At 49.2% G+C, this 10,196-nt stretch overlaps 2 protein-coding genes across 3 annotated transcripts in view; both read left to right on the forward strand.

Moving 5' to 3' along the window:
• Window positions 1–6,774, forward strand: part of UNC13B (unc-13 homolog B (C. elegans)) — a 252,964-nt gene extending 246,190 nt beyond the window's left edge. The window contains exons 35-40 of one of the 2 annotated variants that reach the window (XM_011980107.1): window positions 995–1,075; window positions 1,649–1,796; window positions 3,298–3,354; window positions 4,621–4,713; window positions 4,878–5,037; window positions 5,192–6,774. In XM_011980107.1, the coding sequence (XP_011835497.1) occupies window positions 995–1,075; window positions 1,649–1,796; window positions 3,298–3,354; window positions 4,621–4,713; window positions 4,878–5,037; window positions 5,192–5,477 (825 nt within the window). In that variant the 3' untranslated portion in view covers window positions 5,478–6,774. The remainder of the gene's footprint in view (window positions 1–994; window positions 1,076–1,648; window positions 1,797–3,297; window positions 3,355–4,620; window positions 4,714–4,877; window positions 5,038–5,191) is intronic. The other variant, XM_011980108.1, reaches the window with a different exon arrangement.
• A 1,420-nt stretch (window positions 6,775–8,194) lies between these two features.
• Window positions 8,195–10,196, forward strand: part of LOC105539700 (phospholipid-transporting ATPase FetA-like) — a 113,340-nt gene continuing 111,338 nt past the window's right edge. Inside the window, exon 1 of the mRNA XM_011980109.1 lies at window positions 8,195–8,267. The gene's annotated coding sequence lies outside the window, so the exon portion shown is untranslated. The remainder of the gene's footprint in view (window positions 8,268–10,196) is intronic.

A 10,196-nucleotide genomic window follows, 5' to 3' on the forward strand; every position in this document is an offset into this window, starting at 1 on the left:
CCCACAATACAAGGCCCTCAGAGCCAGATGTGGTCCCTAGCCAATCCCAGAGCCCTTGCCCCACACCTCTCCATATAGCTGCAGGTGTGCGGATCTTCCCTGTACTCCTGCTGACTGTCCCTGCTGGAACTGCACCATAAGCATATGGGAATGGGACCAAATAGCTGGTGCCGCTCCAGGGACAGCGTGTGTTTGGGGAGGGGAAGGCTACACTGTGGGCACGTGTGTAGTTTCCAGGTACGGATTGATGAGTGTGTTCGACAAATGGCCGACATCCTGGGCCAGGTTCGGGGCACAGGGAATGCATCTCCAGACGCCAGGGCCTCAGCGACTCAGGATGCAGATAGCGTGCTCCGGCCTCTCATGGACTTCCTGGATGGCAAGTGAGTACAGCATGCAGGACTATCCTGTGGGGATGAGCAAAGCAGATGCCATCCGGCAGGGGAGCTCCTTGGGAAGAGGGGTTCTCAAACTCTCACCCTGGCCTCACCTGTTGCCTGGACTTGCAGCCTCACCCTCTTTGCCACTGTGTGTGAGAAGACGGTTCTGAAGCGTGTACTGAAGGAGCTCTGGCGCGTGGTGATGAACACAATGGAGAGGATGATTGTCCTGCCCCCACTCACTGACCAGACGGTAAGGACACCTCCTTCCACTTCCTCCTGCTGTCTCCCTTCCCCTCACTCCCTGCTTCCTGATGAAGTTGGGGTCCTCTGCTTTTGACTGATTCCCTCTCTGCCCAGGGCACCCAGCTGATCTTCACTGCTGCCAAGGAGCTGAGCCATCTTTCCAAACTCAAGGTACTCTGGGTGTGGGGTCCTCCTGGCAGGTGTGGTCCTTCTGAAGTCATGGAGAGAGGGTGGCTGGGGGGAAGGAAATTGGAGCTTTGAAATTGGAGACTGAAGAGGAAAAGGAGGAGACGAATATGCACTGTGGGCTGGCAGGTGGGTGCGTGACTGCTCTGAGCTGTCCTGATGCTGCTGATTTCTCTGAACAGGATCACATGGTGCGAGAGGAAACACGGAATCTCACTCCAAAGCAGTGTGCAGTCCTTGACCTCGCCCTGGACACCATCAAGGTGGAGGCCCCCCCTTTTTCAGACAGCCTTACTACCACACTCACTTGGCCCTGGCATTCCACTCTCCTAGACCAGGTGTCCCTCCAGCTCCTAGCACTCCACATCCAGAAGAGAGTTACTATGTACTGCCAAGGATACAAAGAGAATCAGATACGGTTCCTAAGTTCAAGATGCTTATCATTGGTAAGGTGATATAAGGCAGGAACATATGAACTGTGCTTCAAGGCACCTGGGAGAGGTATGTCATAGGTCTCAAGTTCTCTAAGGTTCAGATGGGTAAAAGAGCACTTTTGGTCCTTCTCCTTGCCTGAAATGCTTCTATTCCATTTCTTTGCCTGTCCAGAAAGACCCATCCTTCAAACACCACCCCACCTCCAAGACTGTGGCCATCCCCTACCAATCCTGCCAAATACCCAAATAATACTCTTCACCCAAGAGCCTGTGACTCTGGTTCTGTGCATGTTCCTGAACAGCCTGTTCTCACAGCCCTCTTCTTGCTTCTCTGAGGACAATGTTGGGGAGCTGCTTTCTGTAAGGAGATGAAGCAGTCACAGGTGCTCTTTTATCTTGCAGCAATACTTCCATGCAGGAGGCAATGGGCTGAAGAAAACCTTCCTGGAGAAGAGCCCAGATCTACAGTCTTTACGCTATGCCCTGTCTCTGTACACACAGACTACTGACACTCTCATCAAGACCTTTGTGCGCTCGCAGACCACCCAAGGTAAGGCCCTGAGGGCTTTGGGTTTCCACCTCTCCTCTCTGATACACATCTTCCCCTAGGGTGTCTGTATCTTCATGCCCTTGGGGGCAGATCCAGGTACTTCTTCAGAGAGCCCTTCAAATTCAGATCTTGATTGCTTGATCTCAGTACTTACATCCACCCCATACCCATTACCAGGCAGGAGAATCACAGAGGCCTGGGAGATATGTCTAAGATTTCTTTTCCCAGACATTGCCTGGCCCATGCATGTTTATTGAGCTCAAGGAGTACACCCTGACTGGTAAGCGGCAAGAAGGAAAAATCTGTGAGGAAGACTTGAGAATGAATGAAAGCCATGAGAAATATGAAGGCTCGTAGTGTGGGGAGCTTTGCTGGGAGTTGTCCTGGGGAGAGAAGGCAAAAGACTTTCCAGACTCTGCAGCATGCATAGGGAGACAAGGAAGAGAGGCAAACCATGGCAGCTGCTGAAGGCAGGGTGTGGATCCCAAGGCCCTGTGCACAGCTGTAGTTCCAGTCTCAGGGGTGCTGCTTATGCACAGGGGACCCAGGAAGCCGGTTTTCTCCCAGTGATTTTCAGTGCTCAGAAACCCTCCCTACCTTTCGCGTGGCCTGTCCAAAACAAAACACATCTGCATAGATGTAGCTCAGGTTGAAATTCTGATGCTGGAGCAGAGCCCTCCCCGGAGGCACCTCAGGCACATTTCTTACTGCTTGTTCCTAGGAAACCTGAGCAGGCTGCCTGGGGGAGCGAAACTGGTGGCAGAAGTTGACGCTTAGGCATTACTGAGCTGTGTGTGAATCTGGGGCACAGGGCTGACTTAGAGGGGAGAGGGGTTTAAGCAGGTAGACTGGTGATGGGAGGTCAGAAAATGGAAGGGACCTAAAGTACTGCTCTATTCCCCATCTGTTCTCATTTCCAATCCAGGGAGGGAAGAATAGAGAGCAAAGAAGAGCTGTGAGTCTTACTTAAGTGGACAGGGAGAACTTTTACAGAGCTGGGTACATGTGCAGGCACACACCATCAAAGAAGATCTGAGTTAATCCAGAAAGGCTTTTTAGAAGCATTAAGCTTTAAGCTTGATAAAAGATGAGGAGAGCCTGGAATGAGCACACATATGGTGAGAGCAAGGTTGGAGACTGCAGGAAGAATCCCTATGTATATGTGTGCATTTTCTACCCATTGCTTTATCATTTAAGGGTCTAAGAAATTAGAGCCTCTAGCCTCTCTCTTGTCCTGCTGGTCTCAGATACCTCCTCTCTGTCTTTTTCTACTGTTTCTGCCTATGATTTGGTTGGTCTCTGACCCATGAAGTCTAATTTGGAGCATTCACACACTCACTCCAGCTCTTTCACTTCTTTCTCTACTCTGCCCCACCTCTGTGCTCCCTCAGAATATGTGTAGAGCTGCTTTGAATGGCTGTTAACTCCTTAGACTGCTAACGAATTCTTCTTTCTCTGTTCTGCTGCTGCTACTACCTCTGACTTGCCTGTCCTCATTCAGTGCATGATGGGAAAGGTATTAGATTTACTGCTAATGAGGACATTCGGCCGGAAAAGGGTATGTTGTACACCATGCAAATATGGATCTAACATGGGCTAACGCTGACCCCTGGGAGCTAGAATGAGCAACTTGTGCTGGGGGTGGGGGAACCAGCTGTCAAAGTTTAGGAGCTCTATTCCAAGTCTTAGAGATGGGCAATGCCTTCATATAGCCCAGGAAGGGATTCTGTTGTTGATCCCTGTCTGTGTTCTCAGCATTCTCCCACCCCTCTGCCTCAGGACAAAGAAGGATTTTCTCTGGTGTGTAAGATTGTGGTGTTTTCTTTTTTCTTTTCTTTTCCTTTTTTTTTTTTTTTGAGACAGAGTCTCACTCTGTCGCCCAGGCTGGAGTGCAGTGGCACGATTTCTGCTCACTGCAAGCTCCGCCTCCCAGGTTCACGCCATTCTCCTGCCTCAGCCTCCTGAGTAGCTGGGACTACAGGTGCCCACCACCACGCCCAGCTAATTTTTTTTGTATTTTTAGTAGAGACAGGGTTTCACCGTGTTAGCCACGATGGTCTCGATCTCCCGACCTCATGATCCACCCGCCTTGGCCTCCCAAAGTGGTGGGATTACAGGCATGAGCCACCACACCTGGCCCGGTGTTTGCTTAAAATAGGGTGGGGTCTCTGCTAAGGGGAGCCTGTAGATTGGCTCTTTTCAGAGATTGGAACTGGGGAGTTCATTCTATAGAGGGGCCCAGGTTTGAGGGGGATGAAGTCTTTCAGAGCACAGCAGCCACCCAAGCAGGGACCTCTAGGAATCCTGCAGTCTCCCAAGCACGGACCTCTAGGAATTCTGCAGCCTCCCAAGCACGGACCTCTAGGAATCCTGCAGCTTCCCAAGCAGGGACCTCTAGGAATCCTGGGCATAGGTGGAAGGTTGCTGCTTTTGGCTAGAGAAGACCCACATTTTTCCATTAAGAGACACCACCAAGTCAACATAATTCCCAGACACAGATATAAGGTGATGGCACTGTCCTACCCCAACATCTTTTAATGAAAAATCCTTCAGCCTAGGAGATAGAGTTTTGGGGATCCTTGAGAGAGAGGGTCTTAGTGCATTTTTGGAAAATGTTGTGCCTAAGATGCTGCCAGCTTAACTTGTGTTACAAGACACAGCATTGTTCTTTATCCCATTTCTTTCCCTTCTTCTATTGCTTACTTCCCATGGTTACTGTGGTGATTGCTTCTTGCTTTTGGGTATAGGGTGGTGGCCTCCTCACCCCTCAGTTTTACCTCCTAGTGTTCTCCAATGGGGGATCATCTCTCCATTTGTCCCTCAGGGTCTGGTGTGGACGATCCTGTGGGAGAAGTCTCTATTCAGGTGGACTTGTTTACACACCCGGGTACTGGGGAGCACAAGGTCACAGTGAAAGGTGAGTGATGGACTTACAGGTCTGCCCTTTCCTTGTCCAGTGGCCTCACTCATCACTCAAAAGCAGGGGCTCATCTCAGCCCTTCTCCAAGGGGAAGGTCACGTGGGGTTCAAGAACTGGGAATTCCTGGTGGGATCCCTCACAGGTTTCCCTTGTTTGGGCAGTGGTGGCTGCCAATGACCTCAAGTGGCAGACAGCGGGTATGTTCCGGCCTTTCGTGGAGGTGACCATGGTTGGCCCACACCAAAGTGATAAGAAGAGGAAGTTCACAACCAAGTCCAAAAGCAACAACTGGGCCCCCAAGTACAATGAGACGTTCCACTTGTAAGTTACAGGGTGGGGGACCTGCAGGACTCTGGGATGGGGGTAAAACTTGAGGGGTGGGTGGGGAGGAGGGCCCTGGGAGATGGCAGACTAGGGTGAAATCAGCTGAAGACTCTCAACTCTGGCCTCATTAACTTCTATCCTGTGCTCACAGCCTCCTGGGAAATGAAGAGGGGCCCGAGTCCTATGAGTTGCAGATATGCGTGAAGGATTACTGCTTTGCCCGGGAAGATCGCGTGCTAGGGCTGGCTGTGATGCCTCTGAGGGATGTCACAGCCAAGGGCAGCTGTGCCTGCTGGTGCCCCTTGGGCCGGAAGATCCACATGGATGAGACAGGCCTGACCATTCTCCGGATTTTGTCTCAGAGGAGCAATGATGAGGTGGCCCGAGAATTTGTGAAACTCAAATCAGAGTCTCGTTCCACAGAGGAGGGGAGCTGAACACCTTTGACTCCTGTTCCAATCAGGCAGCAGCAATTTCACAAATCAGGGCCAGTGGGAGTTAGCTGTGTAATCAGCTTAGGATCTTTGCAGTCGAGAGGCTGACCCCTTCAGTTAAAGATATTTAAGGAAAAATTTGGGGTGGTGATAATATTGCTTTTCACAGAAAGGGTCATGAAGCCCTGACCCAGCAGGACTGTGGTACTAGGGGCTGGTATGTGGGGTTACCATATGGAGAAATTTTCCATAAAGAGAGAAGGACAAACATTTCTGAGAGTGTCAGCCATTCTTGGTAGACACCCTTCCACTCCTCATTCCACCTCTACCATCTCCATGCCACAGCTTATCCAGTTAGACACATACACACCAATCATTAGAAAAACAAGTGTAGAGGGTGTGGAACTTGTGCCTGGCTGGCTGGGTAGTCAGTTGAGCCTGTTGCTGAGCCCTGTGGTCTGGATTGGAGTATGGCCAGGGCAGGAGTACACAGAAGAGAATTTAGACTGTCCCTTGAGCAGAATCCACTGATTTTCTGTGGCTCCAATGAGAACAAGGCTTTGAAACTGAACAAGATACCTTCTAGAAATGAACTGTGCTAATCCCTTTCCCCAGATTGTATCATGAGTAGGACCAGGTTCACGTGGTGCTTCAAAGCCCTGAGAAGAATATTTCTTTGGACCCCAGGCACTAGGGGCCACCTGCCTGGGAGTCTCCCTGCCTCACTCGTCTAGGCAGGGGAGTGATGCTTGAGGACGTGACAGGCTGTTCTAACATGTATCTACCTGAGGGGCAGTTGAAGGATCCAGGAGTATTTTCTTCTTGGGTAGGCCCTGAACAAAGCCAAATAGAAACCAGTCTAGAAAAAGTCCTGCTCATCTGTGTCCACTGCCTTCTAGCCATCCTCCACCTTGCAGAGAGAATCTAGACTTTGGTCTCAGTCTCTCTCTTTCATCTGGATCATTTGCTATTCCCCTCAGATATTCAACCCTGTAGAAGGAGCCTGGACTCTGATCCCTCTGTACAGGCTGGATGGAGGGGGCCCTCAACATTCCCTGGGAGGTCAGAGACAAACTTTCAGAGAGTCAGATGGACTTCCCAAGACTTGCTCAGAGATGTGACATGGTTCTTGGATTTCCTCTGTAGCAGCCTCCTGGACTTCCTGAGGACTCGACATTGTCCACAGATGTACTGGCCATTACATGAAACAAGAAACCAAGCATCTTTGCTGTTGTTAATTATTATATGTGCCATTGTTACAGATTATAGGCTAGTCTGTAATAAATTATCTTATAGCAGCCTTTGGGGTTTGGTAATTCTGCTAATGTGTGGAAAGCCATGGAAATGACTGTCCTCTATAATGGTAGATTTTGGCCTAATGGTCCTTTGCTGCTTCACACTTCTCCACCCCCATACCTGACAGCCAGTGGGTGAAGCCTAAAGTGGTCCTGGATAAGCACCACTGGGCTAACATCCTGTCCTAGAGCTGAGACCACCAATCTAATTAAGAGAATCATGGGACATAAGGCACCGGCTTCCTGCAAAAGGTCCAAAAGAGTAGCAGTAGAGGTAGTCTGGTGAAAACTCGTCCATGCTTCTCTTCCTTTTGTCTAGAATCGCTAGGACAGATCACAGCCTGGGTTGTGAGGACAAGGCAGGGGCCCACTGGGGAGAGGTGTGCCTGCCCATCTTGGCAGAGGACTGAGGCTGCCACAGATAGGACAGAAGATTAGGCTTAGGACTATACCTTGGCCTTTCATTCAGGCTCTATTCAAGGAAGAAGAGCTGCAGTAGAATGCCTACTCCCAAAGGGGAAGAAATAAGGTAAAAGGCCTCCTGGCATGGAAATGGGAAAAGCTGAAACAAGAAAGATAGTGTTCACCTACTCTCTCAACCTGCACCATCACTACTTGTGGGGCAGGGACTAACGGGGCACCAGGCGGGGTTGCTCCGTCTCCACTGCTTGCTAAATAAATCCTTAGAGTTCAGTTGCTCTTTTAAAAATTTCCTCCTCCCTGTTCCTCTCCCAAGCCAACCACTTAACATTTCTGCCTCAAAATTACCTGTTGAATCCATTGGGTCGCCTCAAATTCCCACGACTACCACAAGAGTCGTGGCAGCTTTTACGTCCTCATTCCTGAGTTACTGTGTAATCCCCTGCTTCCATTCTTACCCTGTTCTCTTCACACACTCTAATATAAAGTCCTTCTCCTATTAAACTATTCAGTGATCACCGATAGCCTCCAGGCTGAAACTCCAGGACCCTCCAATATATGTGCAGCCGGCACCGCCCCCCTTGCCGCTATCCTGCAGCTATTCTAAAGCACTGCCCCGGCAGGTCCCCGACACGCACCATGCGCTCCTACCCGTCCGTGCCTGCACATGCTGCTCTCCTTGCTGGAAAGTCAGCCAGCCCTTTCCACTGCTTTCTAGGTTCTGATATCCGGACGCCTCTCCACAGCACTCTACATTGTTATAATTTACTTGTCCCTCTCCCCTCGTCAGCCGGTGACCTACCCAAAGGCAGGATCTGAGTGTTTCATCTCCATTCCCTCAACGGTCAGCATAGTTCGGGTACTTCAAAGCCAAATCGGCAGCTAGGGGCCCCCTCCTTGGAGAAACATAATGGGTCGGCACCTGAGGACAGGGGTGTGGCCAGGGGCGGGCTCATGAGAGATGGGCGTGGCTTGTGGGCGGGGCTCTGCTCTAAGCCGGAACCTGGGGCTCTAGGGCGCCTGCGCAGGAAGGTGCGTTAAGATGGCAGTCGCTGGAGTCGGAGGCTGGGCGGTGACGGTGAGCAAGAGGAGCCCAAAGGGGGCGCCCGAGTAGAGGTTATCGCCTTCTCCCTCCCAATATTCCTTGGAGAGAGACTATCCCATCTCAGTATTTCCAGTAGCTGTCCATCCTCATACTTTCTTGAGACCACTCCCCATATTCGAGTATACTGGTTTTCCAGACACTCCCACAGAGGACATATTTGTCGAGATTATCTAAGAAAGGAGGGCTTTATCTCCCATATAACTCCTAAAGGGCACACATTTTTCCAGTTATGAAGCAGATACCCCCAAACCTCCAGTAATTGCACATTCTTGTTAACTCAGGGAGTTTTCCACTTTTCCAGCGCTATGCAGATTCTCTAAGAAGTCATAATCCTTGTCCCATACTTGATCTGAAGTGGCACGTTTGCTATTATTCCCTCCTACTCTTCGGCATAGGATACCTACTCTAGAGGCAAGAGTCAAACTCTGGCTGGCTACCCATGGCTTCAGCAAGCTTTCAGATTTGAATTAGCCACTGATTTCTGTAGGCTATATCTAATCAGAATGAGAACAGAAGTACGTTTAACAGTGGGCTTTTAAGAAAGAAAAATCACATCTTTCAGCTTAAGTTGTCGCCGACATATTCATTGTGAATATTCGGACTAACTCCCTGAATTATCCACCCAACTCCAGAAGCAGACAGGCAGAGTTGAAAAAGCAGCAAATAGTGGAGATGGTATTGAAGTAGGAGTCAGAAGACTGGGCCCAGTTCTGCTACATTCTAGTCAGGAGATGACCTTTAACTTCTCAGAGCCTCAATAACTTGCATCTGTCATCTAGGACTAATAATTCCTGCCATGTCTACCTCAGAGGGATCAAATGGGCTCATATATATGAAAGCACATTGAAAACTATACATTTTCTTTAAGTGTATAGGGGATTATTATAAATGATCCTCTGAGTTCTAATTAACTTGCAAGGAATTTGTCTTGCTTGGTACTGGGTTCAAATGCAACAGATATTTTTTGAGCGCTTACTATGTGCCAGGTATTCATCTAGGCATGAGGCCTAGCATTGAACAAAAAGAGACAAAAACCCCTTATAAATTCAACAGTGAGTCATCAGCATGTTAAGTGCCTACTCATTACCCAGTGCAGCGCCAAAGCATGGTGAAGTAGTAGGAAGAATCTGGATTCTAGATTTAACTCTGCCACTATATAGCTGTGTGAGAAAGACTTTTTCCCTGTGTGAGCCTGAACTTCCTCATCTGTAAAACAAGGTAACCTCTAAGGCTCTTTCCAGCTAAAATATGCTTATCACTTGCGATTCTAATTGCTAAAGTTCCCTACCCCTAAGGAGCTTATTGCCCTGCTGTGATAACCAGACTGGCAAAGCTGAACAGTCATAGAACTAGAAGGACAAGAGTGCTGATGTCACACTAGGTCCCACACAAGAGTGGTAACAACAGTGTTGCTCTGTAGGTAATGGAGTATTTAGAGAGACTTGTTGGACTTGGGAGGATGGGAAGCTTTGAATTAGAGGAAAAAGAGGAGATTTTCTTGCAAATATTGGGACGTGAATGAATGGAAGTATAAAGGAAAAGAAAATATGCCATTTATTATTTTTCTAGTGTATCACGGTCCTGGCAGAAAAACAGTTGATATTTAAAATGGTTGAACTGAAAAGAACCCATATAGAGGTATGGTCAATGTTAAGGAGACTAACAAGGAATGGTGAAACAGACTAGCAACAGTGGTGAATCAGTAGCACTTCTAGACCTGCAGGGGAAAGGTGGGAAGTGTTGTTACCAGAGCCCAGCTAGAGACAACTTTGTAAGAAGGACTGCCTGACAAGACATATCCGTAAGGCCAGGTACAGGGGCTCACGCCTCTCAACACTTTGGGAAGCTGAGGTGGGAGGATCGCCTGAGGTCAGGAATTCAAGACCAGCCTGGACAACGTAA

This window comes from Mandrillus leucophaeus, unplaced genomic scaffold (assembly GCF_000951045.1).
Source record: "Mandrillus leucophaeus isolate KB7577 unplaced genomic scaffold, Mleu.le_1.0 Scaffold208, whole genome shotgun sequence".
NCBI classification, from domain to species: domain Eukaryota; kingdom Metazoa; phylum Chordata; class Mammalia; order Primates; family Cercopithecidae; genus Mandrillus; species Mandrillus leucophaeus.